The following is a 22621-nucleotide window of genomic DNA, read 5'->3' as shown; positions in this document are numbered from 1 at the left end:
ATTTGTAATTTCGTCCATAATTGTAAAATTTTTTTTCAGCAAATTGATACACTCCAGAAAAGCATTTTTGTAGAAAACAAGTGTATGTGAACCTAATGAAATTGCTATTATTCATTTTAGCCAAAAGAGGGTTCTCGAAATGTTTTCACCGCTTCAAGAGAATTTTGATTTTTCATATCTCCGAAACTATAAGAGATATTGAAAAAAAGTTAAATACAAAACGTTATAGCCTTTAATACTCTACATGACTATAATAAAAAGTTCGAAAAAAATTTCGTTGAAAAAATTTAATTATATTAAATTGAATTGAAAGTAAAATTAATTCTTAATTTCCGAAAATAGAGTAAACTAAATTATAAATTATTACAATATCTTTTATCGTGTATCTGGAAGGAAAATTGTAACTATACAGTCCGATTTAAAATGAATCCAGCGAATTGAATTTGAGCCCCTATTATTTATCAACACAAAGCTATTCGCATTAAAGTGCAGGGAAAGGCAGAGGATTTCAAGTATTTATAGTCATATCACAGTAATGAATCGTCTTCTTTGTACTTACAAAATGTACATCATCCTTAATACGCAGATTTGTAATCTCTCTTTAGATACATCAAAAGATATTTTACTCGGAAAATCTCCTAGATGGATTATATTTCATACTTTAACGCCGTATTCTTGAAATACCGAGTAAAATGAAATATGAAAAAAAAAATTAATCGTAAGAATTCGAATATACAGGGTGTTCGACCATTCCTCGGAAAAATTCTAATGGGGATCTGAAAAAATTATTTTCGATTGCGAGAGCTAATTACAATCATATTTGGTGAACACGCATACCTTCGAAATCCTAATCACTTTCGAGAAAAAAATTCGAGAAGGTGTGAAATTTTTCGACGGAAAAAAAAATTTCAAATCGTTTTGGAAAAATTATTTTCCGTCGTGGGGGTCAATTACAATCATTTTTGGTGAACACACATACCTTCGAAATCCTAACCACTTTCGAGAAAAAAATTCGAGAAGGTGTGAAATTTTTCGACGGAAAAAAAAATTTCAAATCGTTTTGAAAAAATTATTTTCGGTCGTGGGGGTCAATTACAATCATTTTTGGTGAACACACATACCTTCGAAATACTAATCACTTTCGAGAAAAAAATTCGAGAAGGTGTGAAATTTTTCGACGGAAAAAAAAATTTCAAATCGTTTTGGAAAAATTATTTTCCGTCGTGGGGGTCAATTACAATCATTTTTGGTGAACACACATACCTTCGAAATCCTAACCACTTTCGAGAAAAAAATTCGAGAAGGTGTGAAATTTTTCGACGGAAAAAAAAATTTCAAATCGTTTTGAAAAAATTATTTTCGGTCGTGGGGGTCAATTACAATCATTTTTGGTGAACACACATACCTTCGAAATACTAATCACTTTCGAGAAAAAAATTCGAGAAGGTGTGAAATTTTTCGACGGGAAAAAAAATTTCACACAAAATGAAACACGATAAAAATTTGAAAAGAAAATTCTACTGAATATTAATTAAAATGAAATTTACGTGAAAGAAGAGAGCAGACGTGCTTGAGCGTGCAACTCTTCTTTAAGAAAAAGAGAGCATTTGTAAAATCGTGAGTAGCCGACCGAAAAATTACTGGACTGCCAAACTTTAAGAACGCGTGAAATTGTTCCCAGATGCTCGTAGAACGACGAAACTTTACCCGAGGTCACCTGAGACTCTAGGGGTCGCACGATGAACGTCTTAAAATCATATCAACCTTTTGCAATTTTTTCTTAGAAAAGGCTAACACAAACAAAGAATTTCATGATAGGTCCATATCATACAATAGCTTTTCTTTCTTTTCTTAAATTCAAAATCACAGTTTTTGAGATTAAAATTTTGTCGATTCTATATAAAATTATTTTTAAATATTAATTTTTGTAGAAATGTTAAAAACTTTATACTTCTCGCGACATCGTCATGAAAATAATACAAACACAATAATATTCCAATTATTTTTACTTATACGCTACGTGAATTATGTATAAATAAAAGTAGTTCAAATATAGTCATGTTTGTCCTCATTTCCATCGAGAAAACTTCACCGACCTGTTCATAATATTTTCATAAAGATACAATAAGAATTCAAATCGAGTTGAGTCTACAAAATGGCGGGAAATTTGAATTACTTCGAACATGATTTGCATCATGAAAGTTTCGATAAGTTTTAGAAGCTTAAAGAGTAATCAATATTAACGAGTTTAAAATTTTATTAGACCAGCGGAATATTATTTTCATGACTATAGACAATCGATTGATCAAATTAAAAGAAGTTCGGTTGTTCAAAATTTTCATGGTGTAACCCCAACTTCTAAATAGAACAGGTTGTTGGTCTTTCAAGGTCTTTCGCGAATTAAATCCAAAGTGATGCGCGGCTAATCTCTGGACAAACAGTTTACGGTGTTTGCTTGTTCGTGTGTCGGACGACCCTCCGTTTGACGTGCACCCTCCTGTCCCTAAGGACCAGTTTGCCCCTGACTCGTGAATCGGCTATCAACTTGGTTAGGAACGTTCCGTGAGGTGTCCGACACTTGGTGTCGACCGATTCCACGTCAAATGGCACGAGTCCATAATTTAATTCCAACGAATTTTTTTTCTAATTTATACTCGTGGGCCATAGGAATTCAAATTTCGCGGCTGTAACGCGCGAGCCAATCAAATCAGGCGTTACATACACACCTAGCACGACAGTCGCGAATTTGCTATTTTGTACCGTCTCCTTATCAAATATATTTGTGTTCATATTTGTTACTTCATTTACAATTTCACATGCATTTGATAACCTCGAAAAAGTAAAATATTCCGAATTTCTTCTGACTTTTTCGCTGAAAGATTAACTGGAAAAAATGTTAAATACTATGGATATTAATTTAATCGCTCACGTTCACTTTACCTTTCAGAGTAACTCGGTTGACGTATTCTTTTGTCCACTCGCTCGACTTTCTTTCCTTTTCACACTTTCCTCTTTCACTCGATTCTCGAAAATCACGCCACATGCTTTCTTTGTTTCCACTCGCGCTTACATCAAAGATTCATACCTCGGCTCTGTCTTTACATTCTCCAAATTCTAATTTAAGTTTGACTACTTTCTTTGGTTTTGACATAACCACTGTTCATGAAATTTAATGTCAATTGAATCATGTGTGTAATGTTCCTATAGTTCACTATAAGTACTCCCCTTCCATCTGTCTATACAATTTATTTTAAGAAATATACATACATGTCGCAGGAACATTTTCACAAGAAATTCGCGAACGATTAAGAATAACATTCCTGTCGTGTCCTCTTGACTAGTTCGTTGTGTTGTAACACATTTCGTAATATTTAATATCTTTGACAGCAATACGCAGTATTTAACTTTAGAATATTAGTCTATTGAACATATAAAGGTAAAAAAATGAAATGCGTGTACAATAGGTGGAGAAGTAATCGTAAATTATTAACAACACGACGCTTGTACTTTACAGTAACGTTGTTCAGAGCCAACTAACCTATAATTGAACTAAACTGTAGGCACCGATTCATAGAGTGCGCTCACATCGATCATCTGCTAACAATTTTTAACTAAGTAACAATGTGACTATTAACTCACGTAAATTTTATTTAAAAATGAAACAGAATAATCAACGAAAACTGAAGAGTTCTTTGAAGGAATTATTTCTCTCTTAAGAGACACGTCTTCATTTTTAAAAAAGAGTGAATAAACAAAATTACAAATTACAAAGATGAATGATGTTAGTTCTATTTTAAAGAAGAAATTAATAATACAAGCACTGTGTTTAGTCGACAGAAATTAATGGACTATGAACAATTATAAAAAGAATTTTAATGTTGAGTCAATACATTAAAATATACAAACTTCTGCAAAACTAGCAATTCCTGGATTTATGTTATCAAAAAATGTTCTGTTTTTAGAATGACGAAAAAAAATTTCTAAGATAAACGTGTTTCATCTGAAAGTAGAATTTGTGGAGAATATTACAGAAAGGTTGAGATGAAATTAGTTAAAAAATATTAAAAAGATGATTCGACAGTATACTATGATTATTTCAAGCTATCAAAAAGTCCCTAGTTTCGTTTCACAATTATCATTTTATAATAATTGGTTCTTATTTCTAGACTTATTACGTGTCCTGTCAGTTATGGACAAATATGAAACAAACTATTCTGCAATATTTTTCAGATTACCAATATCTGCTTGAATTCTGGTAGATCTATCCAGTCAAATATTCATATCATTAACGACACAAGCGCACTCTATGATTCGATGCCTAGAGTTTAGTTAAATTATAGGTTAGTTGGTTCTGAACGACGATATTGTAAAGTACGAGCGCCGCGTTGTTAATAATATACGATTATTTTTCCACCTATTGTTCACGCATTTCATTTGTAAACCTTTATATGTTCAATAAACTAATATTCTAAAGTTAAATACTGTGTATTACTGCTAATTACCAACAGATCTTCTATAATAACCCTCTTCAAACTTTTATAGTATATATTCCGTAATAAATGTTCAATTACCACAATTTCTTTTATAGTTTTTAACATTCTGATTCCTGTCTGTATCGTTGTAACAAATTTAACATTACACAAATATCTCTGTACACTAATAAGCGATTGATATTCCCATTTCTGCTTTTCTTAACCTACAAGTTGTCTCTTAAAACATCAGTAAATTTTTCCACCTTTATCGTTAATCATTTTGTAGGTACAAAACCGATTTTTGCTTCTTTTAAAGCAGTAATGTTGCTAATAACGTACCATGTAGTTTAAATAAAGTGTTACAAGCTATTTTCTTGGAATCTAATAAAGATATTGACTTCGTTCTTTATTTTTCTAATTAAGTACTGCAAAATTTTAATCTCTTCGTGTGCATCAAATTATTTCGAAACGACTGCTAGACGTTAAAAACGCGACTGTATAAACTGATTTATCGATTAACTATAACTAACAAGAGGCTTATCAATTGCATTCTTTTGAATTGAATTTATAAATGAAATTATTAAACCGTTATACGAATGTGTTGTAAGTAAAATTTAATTAGTGTAAATGAATTTTACTCGACAATATATAATCTTAATGATCGATAGTTAAATATGTTTGTATTATGTAAATCAGAAAGTTCAACGAGGTTATCGACATCAATGTGACTCTGTGTCAATTAATGTTAAGATAGTGCTTCATAAAATCTTATTTATGGAATGGCTTGAAAAATAGTGTAATAAGATAACACTTCGAGTAATGCATGTTACTGTTGTTATCATTAATACATGTCGTCGATTACTCTCAACGAATTTTATTTTCGATGTAATCGTTAATACTACCACGCTTAAATAATCAACTGTTGTACGAGATTTATATAACAATTTAAATATCGTTTTACTACTACTACAACGGACTCTAAATCCATTACATAAAAAAAAAGAAATATACATGTTTTTTAATATATTTACTATGTACAAAAATTCAACTGTTTTATGGATATAAAAAAAATGAAGTTTTCGTTTAATTTAAAACGAAAAATCTGTACTTTTTACAATGGTCGATTTCACCATAGTAGATGCCTTTAATTAAAAATTATTTTTTATTAGATATGAATTATTACAATTGCATAGAATGTACCAAAATTTTCTGAATTTTCAAATCGTCGATATTAAATACAGTTAATACTATTAGCAATATTAATACCATTGGTGATGTTAATTTCAGTTACATTTCTATCAACAGATCACCAAAACGTTGTTTATCCTCGAGAGCTGATAAACAAAAACGCAGATAACGATAAAAGCTAATATGCATGTACTTCTGTTTACTTGCACATTAAACGCGTACGTGTTATCTAATTTACACATTTGTACTTGAGATCATTCCCGCGCAATAAATCATGCATTTCATTATTAATTAATTAACGACGATTAACTGTAGGCCACTTACACTTTATACCGTATTTTCGTAATAAGAATAACATTTTCATCGAATATAATTTTTAATCCATCGCTGCGTCAAATACGATCTGTGTTTGGCATTAAAAAGTCGTGTTATCGTGTTAATTGACGATGAATTATTCGTGTGTATATTGATAAAATAAAGAAGATAGTTTCCTGCTTAAGTATCATAAATATTCTGATAATACGGAATGAAGAAGATAGTGGAAATCTATTCTTAAATGTTATATAATATTTTTTTATAACTGTCCATATTACGCAATGTTAAAAATTCTTACATAAAGATTATCTTTTGCATTCCATGGTTTAAGAATATCACTATTAGGTAAAACTTCGTGTCTATGAAGAATTTTTTTATTTCATTTCACCTCTTCACATTTATTAACTCAAGCTCAAAGAAATTACTTTCCTCATTTACGTTTTCTATGTATGTGCATTAACTGCAGTAGATTAAAAAAAAAAAAAAATAATGCTGCAATAATATATTTAAAAATAAGATAAAAAGAATTATAACATTTCTGAAATATTTAAAAAAGTGAAAAAATTTTCAAATTCAAATTTTATACTTGTAACAAAAATAACACGAAAAAAAAACGTTTTAAACAATTTTTAAAAATGTTAAAATATTTACCTAGTGTTCGATATCAGTAAAAATTTATTTGACAGCTTTCAAATAATTTACAAATAAAAGTGTTGTAATTTGCAAATAGAAATTTATTTGATAGCTTTCGAATAATTTACAAATAAAAGTGCAGTTTTAGAATATAGCAAAGCTCGAGCTTATAATGTTAACGTGGTCGCAGGTGAACGAAGAAGAATGTATTTACGCGCTTTTTAATCTCCGCCATTTAAATATAAACCCCACCGCAAAAGTCAGCAACGTGCAAACACGTCCCATTTTATTCTCGAATAGCAATAATCTCGATGACGATATCTCGGACACCGATCCGATTATTTTCTCGTTCCATCGTTCGGACCACGGAAAATTTGAACGTTTCTAACCTATAATAATAATAACAATCTTTGGTTAACATCCACAGCGAATGTAATAAAAAATAAATCCAGTTATCAAGAGGTATCACTTCGTTGATGTTTGAAACGTTCTTAAACAGTATGACAGACAGACGTTATGAAAGTATTATATAAAGTATACTATCATAGTGTGATATAAATAGCTTCTGTTTAAAGCAATAACCTGGTAAAGATTAAGGAAGAGGGGAATGTTAATTTATAGATTTAATTAAACATTAACGACAACGTTATCAATGGCTTGCAAAAAGAAATGTAATCACGTTGTCAACTTCTAACACTTAACCTAAAAATTTGTTTAGAATTTTTTACGTAAAACATTATTTCAGCGCCGTTCAACTTCACGACTCTTTTTATAGGGCACGTACTTTTTTCGTACGTATTTTTCAATATTCATTTATTTTTGTATTGTTTGATTTTTAAGAAAAAACATTTTGTTATACAAAAACTGGACAACGTTTTGGTATCAAATAAAATTCTGGTTCCCGGACGTAAATAGCATGTATGTACCATTTCTTAAATTTTGTTTAGAATTTTTTACATGAAACATTATTTACAACGCTATTTAACTTCACGATTTTTCTTTCAATATACGTACTATACATTTTTCGATATTCACTTAATTAATTGTTTGTTTCCCGAGAAAATATTTAGTTTGTCTTGTGGATTCCTAAATGTCTATTTAAATTGTAGAAAACAATTTATATTCTTTTGTAAAAAAAAAAAACTGGACAAATAGAATATCGAATGTGTAACAAAGACGAAAAGAAAGTTTGTTGCTTTGAAGCTAGTGAGACCACGAAAGAGTCGAGAAACCTGCAATTTGTAACAAATACGACGATAATGTTATTTGTTTTTAAGTAAAGGAAATTATACTTTTGTTTGCTATAAAATTATTAAGAGGAAATGTCGGTAGATTTGTCGTCGAGAAAGGAAGATACCATCGGCAGAATGTTCGTAAACTGTACAGTTGGAAGGTCACGTGCACGTTCCACTGACGTTTCCTCCGATTATCAGGGAAAAGTAGCGACACGAACGAACGAATCGGGTAGAAATACCTGGGTGACCAAGTCTCCGAGAGGCTGGAGGCTCCCTCCGTCGATCACCGATCAGTCACAGATCCCAAGCACGTTAAGATTCGTCGCGCGAACAGAGAGCCCCGGTCCTCGCGAGGTGACACTTTCCGTTCTCCCGGCCGAGAAAGCTAACCTATACCGGACGACCGCGGACGGAAATGGAATTTTTTTTCGTCGCCGGAAAAAATCGAACGCGGAAGATCAAGGAGCACGTTAGGGATGACTACGAGCGACTGTCCGTATTCGGGCAACGTTTCGGTACACTTTGTGCGACACTCTGTGTCCCTCTCGCTCCCTCCAAAAGTAACGCGATAATACGGGCATAGGAAAAGGAGACGGAGGGAGAGAAATGGCGGTAGCGAAAGGGAGATAGCGGATAGGGTAGCGAAGAACCGCCCCCGAGTGTGCCACCTGCGTAACAACCAACCCCATGGTGACGATAACGGGGATGAAGGCGGAGTCACCGGTCTTGGCTCTTGGGGGGTGGTTCGCCTCAGGGGTAACTACAAACACGTACTTACCGAACATTACGATCCTACTCGTACTCAACCCACGCGCGCGCACACACACACTATGCGCGCGCACACTCCCAGCAGAGGCTCGTTCGTGAGCCGTGCTAAACATGCACGCGAGGAAATGCTCGTCGCTGTCATTCGACCGAAACGATCTCTAATTGTAAGATTAATTTTTGAAAGCAACCGTGCAGAATGTTTCGGCTCACAGGCGGCTACGATTTATCTCTATTATTAGACGGAGAGTTTTTAAAAAGTTTACTCGTTCTTCGAAGCACTCTGATCTTCGTAAGAACATCATCGAGTTAATGTCGTTTAAATTTATTCTTTTATCACGGATCTTAATTATTTTTATTACGAAATTATATACGACGAAATAATCATCTATGTAGCGCAATTTTGAATTTCCAAGAAAGGGAGGGTAAAAATTTATTATCGAAACAATTAATTTGAACTTTTTCGAAAAATTCGAGAATTTCTTTACATGGATTCTGACGAAGCTAATTGTCAGTGAACCAACGAAAGGACATTTTGATGCTGAAAGATTAGTTTTATCTTTAATAATAAGAAAGCGACACGACGATAAATAAGTGATCAAGTTACTCTTTGAAGCGACACCGCTAAGCAAACAGATGCGTTGCACATTCGTGAGATAAAAGAGGAAGAAACGTAAGGGACACGAAGAAGGTTAGGATAACGTGCATCTTTTTCAGTAGCAGAAACGATCCCCCTAACGAAACATCGTTTAACGAACCGCAAAGAGGCTGGTGCAGTTTATACCCCAGTTGGTCATTATGATTTTTGACGCCCCTGCATGTAATAAATATTGTTGCGGACCCTCGCCAATTATACTGACAATATCTCTCTCTTTCACCTATCATTCTCCGCTTCGCAGCCAGGAAATTTGACAAAGAGACCCAGAGTGACGATGTACGAACATAAGGTCGTATCTCTGTTTCACCCTCGTTTCTCTCGCCCCTCGTGCAGTGAAGTGTCCCGAAATCCGTGACTGCATTATTTTATTAATGTCAACGATCGTTTCTGACGTTGCTGTGAACATACACGCAGTTCTCGATCCTTAAAAAATAATACTCCATACCGGTTGCTTCGACGAAGCGTGAAACACCACCTCATGTTCTCCATACAATCTGCAACGTAACGATAGAAATTAGAATTTTGTAAAATAATGTTAGTTGGCTGCTGATCGTGTAAAATTACATGGAAAAATTATTTTCAATTGCGGGGGTCAATTACAATTATTTTTGGTGAATAGATATACCCTCGAAATCCTACCCACTTTCTAGAAAAAAATTCGAAAAGGTGTGAAATTTTTCGACGGAAAAAAAAAATTTCAAATCGTTCTGGAAAAATTATTTTCGTTTGCGGGAGTGAATTACAATTACTTTTGGTGAATAGACATACCCCCGAAATCTTGCGCATTTTCGAGAAAAAAATTCAGTACGGGGGGAACTTTAAATGTTAATAACTTTTTAACGAAGCCTCCATCAACAAATTGTTATTTTTGATTTTCGTCTTATTTTGACTTCTAGAATCCCACAATAGAATTTTTCCCAGGGGTGGCCGAGCACCCTGTATATAGCAACTGAGAGGTGGTCGAGCGCTTGTGAGAATGCGACCCCTCTGGTGGCGAGCATGGGAAATAACACCACAAGCTGATAAAAGAATAGAATAATGTTCTATTGCGAAATGGGAATGAGAAACAACTAATTTTACAAATTGTAACTGATAATATTTTAATGAAATAATGCGTTTGTCTTCATTATATTCTCTTTTCCCCAATTACAAGCGCTTATCTCTAATCAGGTACGTCAGCGTGGCGATTGAATGGAAAGTATCTCCATTGCTAATAAATACGTAAAGTTGCAGAGTTTAAAGAGACAAATACAATACGAGAAAAGGGAATTTTTGTCAAGCCTATTTTTTCGAAATTTAGAGGTCGTGTACATTTTTCAAATGGAACCATACATTTTTTTCATATCCTTACAAAGAAAAAAAAGTTCAATCCAATGATGTGCGATATTGTATGTAAATTCTAGTTTTTGAAAATTTCACAATTTATTAAACATAAACCACACAGTCTATACAAATTATAGAAATATAAAACAGCAAAAACAAAAATTCTGATTATATTAAATAATTGGTAGAAAATTAAAAAGAAAAAGAAATAATTAGTTTTGTTTGTGACTTTTTACAAGTACCTCTGATTGGTTGTAGTAAGGTTTTACTTTTATTATAGGGATATTAGACATATTAATAGTTATTAATAAAGTGCAACAATAAACACGCATAAAAGTAACAATGAATTATCAATTAGTATTCAACTATTTAAAAGATTCACAGTAATAGTAAAATTTATGGCTAAAATAATTACACTGATTGATGGATTAGCAGAAAAAGATAGATTATATGTTCTACGCATTTTCCTCATTTTAAATCCTCTTGGCTTCTATAATACTTACGGGGGACACTCTGAATTTCTCTTCTACGTCACCCGCATTAACAATGTTTAAGCTTTTCGAAATCGTATTGTCCTTTCATTGAAGAAAAATGTTCCTGGAATTTATTAGTAATTGCCAGGTCATACGTAGGATACCACTTTCATTAATATTTTTAGGATTATGACAAAAGGAATATCTATTTTGATGTCAAGTGTTTATAAATTTACCGCTTATTTTACAACGAAGATGACTACAAAGCGAAAACATTAAAAAGTAAAACATACTACAAGAAATAAGAGAAATCTAAAAAAAAAAATTTTAAAAGAAAAATGAAATAAAATTCTATCAAAAATAAACAAAAACACCGAAAAGTTTAATTAACATAACATATTCATTCAGTCATTCACCCGTCGAATAATACATTTTCTCGTATTATTTCGTATAGTGATAAATAGATATGTTATTTTATTAAAGTATCTTTTTTAATAACGACTGACTTTTTATAGGGTGTAAGAAGATTTTTGTATCTGTCCAAGTGCGTTTGAGACAAAGTATATGTAAAATACGGTTACTAAAACCTAACCTGAAATTTATTTTGTCTACAAGGTCAAGTAAGAACTGTTGTTTGTTACGAACAACTAGGTTTGAATCGAATCGAAAAAAAGCTTTGATCATCTAAAATATTGCGATGTGAAAAAATGTATTTATCACACAATCTCATATCCCATATCATATACTATTTAATTTTTTTAAATATATTCATACGTGTACAAATTTATTTTACGTATAGTTCGCTAATGTGAAAATATAATATAAAATATCAAATTGCACGACAAGAGGTTAATCATTGGGGCCGATGTTGTTTGAAAAAATTGCCATCGAATGTTTTGTACTCTTTCCACTTTTAAAGACTGTACAATGTTAACTGTAATCGTCCCCAGCAACAATTCGCATTCGTTTCCAAGTACCGAATTGTAAAAAAACATTTCTGGCCAATTTGAAACGATAACGTTAAACTGACTTTATCCTCGTCTTTGTAGAAAGTATTGGTAAACGAATAGTAACGAGTCGCAGGTCACCGCAAACTAGGTTCCGGACAAAAGAAAATGGAGCGGTTAAGTGTGGCTCTCAATGGACCATCAATACTGAAAGGATCGCTTTGATGAGGGCGCGTGCTGGGTATTAAAGCTACGTTCCTGAACCAACTAAACATGTGGCTGATTTGCACGAGTCTCGAGGTTAGAGGGTTTGGCGATACCGATCAAATCCAATAGGGCAGTGAAACGTAATCGCGATAAAGGGGATAAGTATACTCGTTGCGAATGATTGCCCGTTACTTGACTATATTTCTCATTAAACTAACCTTTGTTAAACTCTTGTGCAATGATGTTTCTCGAGATTGATTACATTTTCTGTCGTACGATGTTTTTTAGCTACAGCAAAAGTGTGATGTTTATACTCGGGACGCGAGGCGAGTCAGCAAACGAAAACAAACGTCCCTAAACGTGTCTCGTAAATGTTCTTTGTCAGCCAATTACTGCAGCCGCAGCATCGACCACATCAAGCACTTTGTTTTCCTTCACTGACTCGTCTTGTCGACCCGTTAATTCCGGAACAGTTGTTTTTCACTCATCTATACGCCATCGCGTGTTGCTCAGTCCTCGGTCGGGCCCAGACTGCTCCCGTTCCCCGCCTATGCGACGTATTCTCGGTACGAAGCGCCACCATCCAGTAGATACATACACTACATTTCTTCCTTGTTTTAATTGTTCTTTATTTATTTATTATATTTACTTGAGTATAAAAATATATATTTCTAAACTCTAGGTCTTACTGAATTATCTATTTTATTCTAAATGAGTATTAATATACGAACACGATAGATGTCGCGATTAGTACTATTTCTGTGTTCTAACATTTTCGGTAATAGGTTAGTCATTGTAGCTAACCTGTAAACTTGCCACAAAAGATACTCAATACTTTAGAATTAACTCTCAAGATTAAGCATGCATTTGCACTGGATTTAAATTTAAATTTATACTTATTATGATCTAAAAATCATTATCATTTCTTATTGGCAAGTTCGTGCAACAATTTTAAGCGAGCTTAAAAAATTGCCGCAATCTTAACGGTTGACTTGAAAACATTAGCATAATGAGTTTGATTTAGGACGGGTGACTTTCGTTTGTTTGGAAGCGACGACGCGTAGGTAATTTCGAGGAGGGATTGAATGGAGTCGGTGGAGTTATCGGTAACGACACACGCGCGTTACATATGGGAGACGTCCATAAGCACGAGCACGATTTTAGGCGTGTAACCGTGCAGGCATCGCTGCGGGTACTGGCATACTGCGCAGTCAATTAGTTTAATAGGCCAACAGTTGTTATACGTCGACAACAGGAAGGAAGGGTGTCCCTGTCGCGACCTGTCACGCCTCCGAAGGGTGTTCTTACCACCGATTTATCGATTTACACAGCGCAATCCGCAATGTCTCTCTTGATTCCTCGACTTTGATGTTCAACGATTTACGGTGTACCTTTCGCTTACAAGGGGAGCTTCAAGCGGTGGAAATCGCTGTTGAAACGGTAGCAGGTACAAGTTATAGTACATAACCTAGTATCCATAAACCCTAAAGGGTTTCTTCGAAATGAGCCTTCGTTTTCGAGATATTTTGATTTCAAGTTTTGTGTGCACCTGGTAAATGAATTATTTAACACAGTGTATCAGAGTGAGTTGTGGGTGAGTCGTTAAAGAGGTTAGCTACGATTCTGGAGATAGTATGGTTCGAATCCCCGCTGTTGTTGTTTTTATTTTTAATACGACTTTGGAATGAAAAAATATTTCATTTATTTTTGCATTTTATGTTAATCCTATATAACATCAATATCAATTGTAAAACAAAAAACATAAATTTGTAATGTAGTAAATAAATGCACGGTAATAAAATAGCAGTAGTAAATAATGCATTTACTAGGTGGGTACAAAATTTTTAATCAAAGTATCTGGAAAATGAAGGCCCATTTTCGAGAAACCCTTTAGAATTTTTTGATACTAGGTTATGTACGATAACTTGTATCAATTCTTTTTTGTCAAACCTCTTCTCATAAATACACTTACATTAAAACTATTGGAAATAGTAAATTATTTTGTTCAATCTCTCTTGAATTACTTATTGACTTATCAATAACAGAACAGTGCCATAAATTTACACATATAATTTGAAATATACAGGGTGTTCGACCACCCCTGGGAAAAATTTTATTGGGGTATTCTAGACACCAAAATAAGACGAAAATCAAGAATAACAATTCGTTGATTGAGGCTTCGTTAAAAAGTTATCAACGTTTAAAGGTGCGCCTGTAGAACGGCGATCTGCGCGCGCGCTATAGAGGAACTTTAAACGTTAATAACTTTTGAACGAAGCCTCAATCAACAAATCGGTACTCTTGATTTTCGTCTTATTTTGGTCTCTAGAATCTCCCATTAAAATTTTTCCTAGGGATGACCAAACACTCTCTCTATAATGTCCAATATTCTTCAATTTTTCTCCTTTTTAACATTTTATGCACAGCAAAACGACGTTTTGTTACTTCAGTTTCTTTCTCTTCGTCTAATAATAATGTTATGCAGCATAGATCTTTTAAGGTTAAGATTGAAAACATTTCCAACTTCTTACAATTGAACCGGATAATATAAATACAAGATGCGTTTGCCAGGACCGAACCGTTTCGTTTACGTTCGTGACGTAAACGGATAATATAAATCGACCTTTACCTGGAGCGAGATTTTAATTAAGGGGGAGATGGAAGATCAGCGACGGTGCGCGCAAAGCGTTACGCATAATGTTACTCGACGTATCTACCGTAATAAGTGTAATCCGCGCGCCCCCGATCCTCTCGACACTAATAGTCGAGGGATAATACAGATTATAACCCCCTCCGTTCCGTTCCTTGCCAATGGGGCTACCCTTCGAGCCGAAAGCCAGACCTGCTTCCCCGAAATGAACGTGTTTGCCACTTGAATAGCAATCTGAAACAATTCCGAAGCAATCGCAGAAGGTAACGTTGCGGTCAGCATTCTTCGTCGAATCGATTTTCGATTATTCATCCGTCTCTACAATTGCAGTCGCTACGATATCCTTCCGCGCGAATTACCCTCGAAAACGGCAACATTATGAATAGTATTTGGGATATCAAAGTGACGAACGGGTCGACGAACAGTCGACTAAACTCCAGTCTCGATTTTTTAATACGAAAATAAGTAGAAACACTTTGGTAACGTTATTAATTTTGGTATTTGTAAGATATTTGATATTTAAAAGTAAAGGGCACACAAATTGTAACGTAAGGAACCAGAGGCAATTCTAGTTTTTTAAAGAAGTTAATAAAGTATTGAACATAGGATTCTTACGACACAACTTTTCTCTAAAAAATTAATTTTGGTTGCGGGGCTCAATTACAATCATTTTTGGTGATTACACATACCCCTAAAATGCTACTCACTTTCGAGAAAAAAATTCTAGTAAGTGCCTCAATTTTTCGGTTAAAAAAAAAAAATCAAATCGCTCTGGAAAAATTATATTCAGTTGTGGGGGTTAATTGTAATCACTTTCGGTCATTAGACATATCCTCGAAATCCTACCCACTTTCGAGAAAAAAATTCGAGTAGGTGCCTAAATTAGGTCGAAAAAAAAATTTCAAATCGTTCTGGAAAAATTATTTTCCGTTACGGGGGTCGATTACAATAATTTTTGATGAATAGACCTACCCCCGAAATCCTAATCTCTTTCTAGAAAAAAAATTCAGTATTCTTGATTTTTCGTCTTATTTTGGCCTCTACCACGAATGTTGTTGAACACCCTGTATATTACGTCTGTGTATTATAATTTCATATACTGTATTCATATATAGTATTGCATAGTGTTAAATAGTATTAATTAGTATTAATCAGTGTTGTACAGTGTTAATTAGTAGCACGTAATGAGGTTATACATTATGTAAAACTTATAGTGGACTTATAAATTCAGTTATTAGTGTTACGAAGTGTTTGAAGAATTTTACATTGTAACATAATGTTAGAACATATGTTTTATGTTTTCACTAAACTAGACATTCCTACATATCTATAAAATATGAAAAAGTTTTTATTTATGTAAATACACATATATTTCTTTAGAAATAAAAACTTATTTCAGTTTCAGAACAATCTAAATGAACTGTTTGGGAGAAAGTTCATGTATTTTGTTGCAATTTAACAGTAAAATGGATAATCTTTTTTTTGTGTGCTTCGAAAATTTAATTGCAAAAATGATATATGGTTGCAAGAATATTTGATTTTTTGTAAATATGATTCAGATATTGAAGCTTCAACAAGTGTCAATTCTATTGAAAAAAATGGATCAAACAATGAATTTAATAATGCAAGCTATGGATAATAATACAAGCAAGGAATGAGTGCACTAAAAAGAAATGGAAATGATAACTGTTGTTTTGAAAGAAAAATATGTGAAAGAGAACCAATTCCATGTTTAATAGATGAAGCATCCAAATAAAGAAAGTGCAATTTACGAGTATATCCATCTTATAATGATCTTCTGGAATCTAAGAAAACTTACAGATTTTATAGAATCATAATGATGTGTACAACTACACAACTTCCTCTCCAAAATCTGTTAGAATACACAGTATTTACATATAATTACTTTAGTATAAACTGAAGTGAGTGACAGTGTAATTTCCAAATGTGATGACAATGATATTGATTCTCAATTAATATACAATTACAGTCTTGATGGCAGTAGTGGTCAAACTACATATAATAACAAATATTGGAAATTTAATTTCAATTTAATACATCAATTCTACTTCAATTTCTGACAAACAACAATATTATTCTGTGGAATAATAACATCCCATATTCAATACAGTTCTCCAAATGATAGAGACTAGAATCTGTTAAAGAGTCTGTAGCACAAATTTTAAAAGAAAAAGAAAGTATTGATCAGAAAATTAACAGTAAAATTTAAATTAATAATGACATTAACCGATGGAAAACTTACAACAAAACACAATGCTTACAACACAAAAAAAAACTTGCTATATGGAATTAATTCCCTGCATGCTTGGATCCAACTTGTTTAATGTATAATACATCATATAGATTATATCATACAGATTAGAAATTAAAACATGGCAAGTAAAACAGGCAGCAGAAAAAGAGAAGCTACAAGCCATAAAAGAAGAAATAAAATAAAATGTTTTGTCTTCCACAAATTACCTACAACTATCATTTTAACCTCAAATTTTTCAACTTTATTATTTCTCTCAAAACTTTATTTTTTACATTAGCTTACATAATATTTCGAGATCTAGTTGACCCTATTCACTTCACATTTTCTCGCGTCGTATTTGTTATGATATTTTTGTTTGTAATAAAAAAAATTTGCAACAAATTCTTGCGAGATTTTTCAAATTGTTGAATTGCATAAGCAGCGTTTTCATTAGTTGCACTTAGAAGAGACAAAACGTTCGCGTGGATCGATAATCGGCGTTTTATTTGCAGACGTAGGAAACGTTTAAAACCAGATCGGGGTTTGTTTATGATCCTTTGAGTACTGGGCCCTCTTGAGGTTCAAGTGTTCATAGGGTGGAAAGGGTCATCGTGTATTTTGCCACGCTGTAAGGGGTTGCAAAAGGAACAGGGTATGTTGGCACAGTTAACACTTAAACGAGGGTTGTTTCCTCGTTCTCCTATTACGCACCTTTCAGAAGCCATGGGACGAGTCTTCGTGAATTATACAATTAAACGCATACAAACGTAATTAATTGGAAAAATCCGGAACGTTAATCGACGAACAAAAACAGGCAAATCGTCTCAATTAATTACATCGCTGTAAAATATTTATTCTACTTTTAAATGAAAATCAACTGTTATACATCCAATTAAGTGAAATATTTATCAACATTTTAATTAGAAAATTAATTGACGAATTAAATATGCTCTTGCAGAGCATAATTAATCCTTTGCATTATAGTTATTTCTCCCCGTTTCTTCTCAGCTAACCCCTAATTTAATTTATCTTTTTAAATAGAGATTGTTATAAATATTTCTGACGATAATGCGTTGATATGTTTTTATAGTTATTTATGTCCTTCTAGTAAATAAATAGTAAAATTGGAAATAGTTTTCGATATATAAAGTTGGCATTTCTGTTATTATATTTCATCAAAATATATTCTTGTTTATCTTCCTCCACTTATTCTCTGATTTAAACAAATTAATCTAGAGTTATATTATGTAGTTTATTATTAAATTAATTTTAATGTAGACGCTATACTTCGAGGCTTCGAACCATATTTAATTATAACCGTATAGAGGGCGTTCCATCATCCCTGGGAAAAAACTTTAATGAGAAATTCTAGAGGCCAAAATAAGACGAAAATCAAAAATACCAATTTGTTGATTCAGACTTATTTAAGAAGTTATTAAAAAATTTCAAATCATTCTGAAAAAATTGTAATTGACCCCCGCAACTAAAAATAATTTTTCCAGAGCAATTTGAAATTTTTTAATTTTGTCGAAAAATTTGTCCACATACTCGAATTTTTTTCTCGACAATGCGTAGGATTTCGAGGTTATGTCTATTCACCAAAAATGATTATAAATGACCTCTTAAACCGAAAATATTTTTTTTAGAACGATTTGAAATTTTTTATTTTGTCGAAAAATTTGTCCACACACTCGAATTTTTTTCTCGAAAATACGTAGGAATTCGAGGTTATGTCTATTCACAAAAAATAATTATAATTGACCCCTTAAACCGAAAATATTTTTTTTAGAACGATTTGAAATTTTTTATTTTGTCGAAAAATTTGTCCACACACTCGAATTTTTTTCTCGAAAATACGTAGGAATTCGAGGTTATGTCTATTCACCAAAAATGATTGTAATTGACCCCTGCAACTAAAAATAATTTTTTTGGAACGATTTGAAATTTTCTAATTTTGTCGAAAAATTTGTCCACATACTCGAATTTTTTTCTCGAAAATGCATAGGATTTCGGGGTTATATCTATTAACCAAAAATGATTATAAATGATCCCTTAAACCGAAAATATTTTTTTTAGAACGATTTGAAATTTTTTATTTTGTCGAAAAATTTGTCTACACACTCGAATTTTTTTCACGAAAATGCGTAGGAATTCGAGGTTATGTCTATTCACCAAAAATGATTGTAATTGACTCCTGAAACCGAAAATAATTTTTTTTAGAATGATTTGAAATTTTTTAATTTTGTCGAATTTACTCTTTTTTCCTAATCAAATTACAACAATAATCTTATAAATTATGTTGTACATTTTCATCACGGATATAGTACCGTCCACTAGTAGGTGTTATACTTTCTTTTTTGGTAATTTATATTTGATTATTATCAGCGCTGTTCACGATAGTAATCGAGACAATAACATTTTTTAATAATTTCGTAAGGACAATTCCATTGAACATAACCGAACAAGAATGCAAGGGGACTGTGAAAAAATAGTTACCCGCAATTGAGGTTAGGTATTTACCATTTCAGGGTTTTATTCGGTGGTTGGTCGTAAAGGCCATAATAGGCGCCGGCTACAATGGAATAATAAGCATCGGTGGCGAATTATATACGGCACGTGTCTGGGCATAAAACTATAAAGAGATCGGACAAAGCTTCTGTTCAGTTCGCTTTCGAACGTCTCGAAACGTAACAAAGCGAGACGCGAACATAAACGTCTCAATAATGGTTTTATTATGCACCCGTTTTTCGACATATTTAGGGAACTATATTCGCCCCCTTTGTATTATCAATAATTGGTAAGCGATTTCTTCTGTCAATAATTGATAAACGATTCTTCTAATTTAACAACTGATTCGAACGTCAGTTGCTTTAATTTTGCAAGTACTTTCAATAATCGATTCTTTATTACTATTTTACGAGCCGCTTGAAGAAAAAGCATATTATTGCAATAACGAAGAAATGACTGTCCATCTTTAGACGACATCGAGATTTCATTCGGAGACTAAAAATAAATCCATGAGAAAGTAATATCTACTTTTGAACAATTATATAGAATTAAATTTGTTATTTAAAAAAGTACCTACTTTTTGAAAGCTCCTCAAAATTCTTTGTCTTATCTTTTTAGCCTTTTGTCGCCCAAATAAATCTTCGTCCAAGCTCGTCTTCATCGAATCTTCGTAGTCGTTCCATTCTTGTTCCCGTTGTATTTTTATCTCAATTATTTGATTCTCACTGATATCGCGTGTTCCATAATTTACCTTTGATTTGTGATGAATTTTCGCCAATTCGTTCTCTTGACGATAATTCTCAACCTTCGTTAAGAATTCCTTTAGCTTTCGAACTTTTTCTTCCAAAATTTGGAACATGTGCAAGCTCGAAGGACCTGCTTAAACAAAAGATTTTTATGATCAACCGTCCTGTTTTGCATGGCCATCACTTTACTATTCGAATCTCTTTATGTGTGTATAAAAATATAAATAATTATTTGAATTATAATCATTTTTATCGACACTCCAAAAGGCTGCCTATACTCTATGGGATCTACTATGAAGTTCTTCGAATTCTATGTAGGTGGCGGCTATGGTGTTTTCTCAAACATGGCAACCCTTGCATCGGCACAAAACCTTCAGGCTAATGCATAAAGGTCAGTAACGTGCATGCATTCCTGTGTAAAATACCTAACCTCTTAAATCATGTTCTCCGAATGGTTTTCGAGATTTTGAATTCATGATGCAATTGACGGCATGCTGTGTATACAAGGGTAAGTAACCACACTCTTTTAATAAACTCTCATCGAAGCTGGAAAGTTCCATATCTGGTTTTATCGCACAAGATTTCAACGTAGGTTGATCTAGGGAAATTGGTTTCATTTTTTTACGAGCAATCGCGCTAACTTTCCTTTGGATTGGTCGCGCCTTGCTTTTCATTTCCGGTTCAACATTCTCCAGTGTTTCTCTGAATGACCCAAACGTTTTTATTATTATATCGTCTACCAAATAATTTAATTTTCTGAATAGAAATTAATATGTGCAAGAATTCTCACCGTAAAACGCCTGGTCGAGTATACGCATAGAAATTTATAACGTAGGGAATTTTACATAAATCCGTTATGAATATTCGAATTTGAAAATTTAAACTTATATATCGAAGCGGCCTGTAAATTACCATGATTATTAAAGGTTCTTGACCTGGTTTAACGTGACCTGAAAAATGAATGTAATATGTATTATGATAATAACATATACAGGGTGTTAGGCTACTCTTGAGAGAAATTTTAATGGGGGATTCTAGAGGCCAAAATAAGACGAAAATCAAAAATAACAATTCGTTGATTGAGGCTTCGTTAAAAAGTTATCAACGTTTAAAGGTCCGCCTGTAGAACGGCGATCAGCGTGCACGCTATAGTGGAACTTTAAACGTTAATAACTTTTTAACGGAGCCTCCATCAACAAATTGGTATTCTTGATTTTCGTCTTATTTTGGCCTCTAGAATCCTCCATTAAAATTTTTTCCAGGGTTGGCCGAACACCCTGTATAACTACATTTACTTTTCTGGCGCCTGTTGTATTAATACAATATTAAAATAAAGGACAAAGAGAATTACTGTCATAAATTATATAAATTATATAATAATTTACTGGTTCTCAATTAAAGACCATGAAATGTAGTATCGTATAACATAATCTATGATTATGTTGGAAGGCCCCATTTTAAAGAACAGAAATTGCAAATTTACCCCACCGAGGATAGATGTCGACACATGGATCTTCTTTACATGGCAAGATGGCGAAAGAGAATTGTTTCTTCGAATGAGAGTATATTGGCATTTTGTAGCAAACCCTTGAAAAATAAACAATTATACTCGTTATGTGAATCACGTATTAATTAAGTAATAAGATAAGGTAAGTAATTAAGATAAACTTACGGCCGACCAAGCGGAACGACGCCAAAGTTTACGTTTGTAGGAAACGAAAAATCAGTCGTGGCCTTCGCGGTAATTTTAATCTCTAACAGTCGATTGTTGAAATAACGAATATTTAAGACATCGTTGTAATCTCTTGCTTCGTCGGGGATGAAAAGAATATTTAGTTTGAAGATCGATCCAGGAGTAAGCCACCTTCCCTGAAACAAATTTACACTTTTTTTAATTCTGTACGCAACACGATTTACAAGGATGACGAATATAATTTAACCTGAGTAATAGTTTGCATCCGAAAGTAATGAGTTTCCAATGGTAATGGTTGAATCGGGCATGATTTAGGGAAATAATTCGTAATTTCTATCGTCTTTTTCTGAACCTTTAAGTTTCCGCAATTAAAGGTGAATGTTAAGTTCGGTGGCGTCACGCTGAGAAAATGGATTCTCGCGTCTTCTTCGATATTGCCCAAAGCCTTTTTGTTTATTAAACATTGCGATCGATCGATTACATCGACATCCATTTCGAATTTAAAATTAACAAATAGTACTATCTATATACGTTGTTCGCAAGAAGGAAGATCT

The 22621-nt window shown here is 33.1% G+C and overlaps 2 protein-coding genes across 2 annotated transcripts in view; both read right to left on the bottom strand.

The window, feature by feature from the left end:
- Positions 1 to 8165, bottom strand: part of LOC122404680 (SKI family transcriptional corepressor 2) — a 48891-nt gene extending 40726 nt beyond the window's left edge. Inside the window, exon 1 of the mRNA XM_043408863.1 lies at positions 8083 to 8165. The gene's annotated coding sequence lies outside the window, so the exon portion shown is untranslated. The remainder of the gene's footprint in view (positions 1 to 8082) is intronic.
- An 11769-nt stretch (positions 8166 to 19934) lies between these two features.
- Positions 19935 to 22560, bottom strand: LOC122404761 (cilia- and flagella-associated protein 221-like). Its single transcript, XM_043408983.1, has 7 exons — positions 22315 to 22560; positions 22047 to 22243; positions 21858 to 21961; positions 21165 to 21324; positions 20805 to 21076; positions 20206 to 20504; positions 19935 to 20123 (listed from the first exon to the last, which is right to left on the bottom strand). The coding sequence occupies exons 1-7, from the start codon at positions 22558 to 22560 to the stop codon at positions 19935 to 19937; spliced, it is 1467 nt and encodes a 488-aa protein (XP_043264918.1).
- Positions 22561 to 22621: the final 61 nt, after the last annotated feature.

The sequence above is a fragment of the Colletes gigas genome, unplaced genomic scaffold, assembly GCF_013123115.1.
Source record: "Colletes gigas isolate AHSC1104 unplaced genomic scaffold, ASM1312311v1 Colletes_gigas_Sc00003, whole genome shotgun sequence".
NCBI lineage: Eukaryota > Metazoa > Arthropoda > Insecta > Hymenoptera > Colletidae > Colletes > Colletes gigas.
The sequence above is the reverse complement of the archived record's forward strand: the minus strand, read 5'-3'. Positions and strand labels throughout refer to the sequence as shown.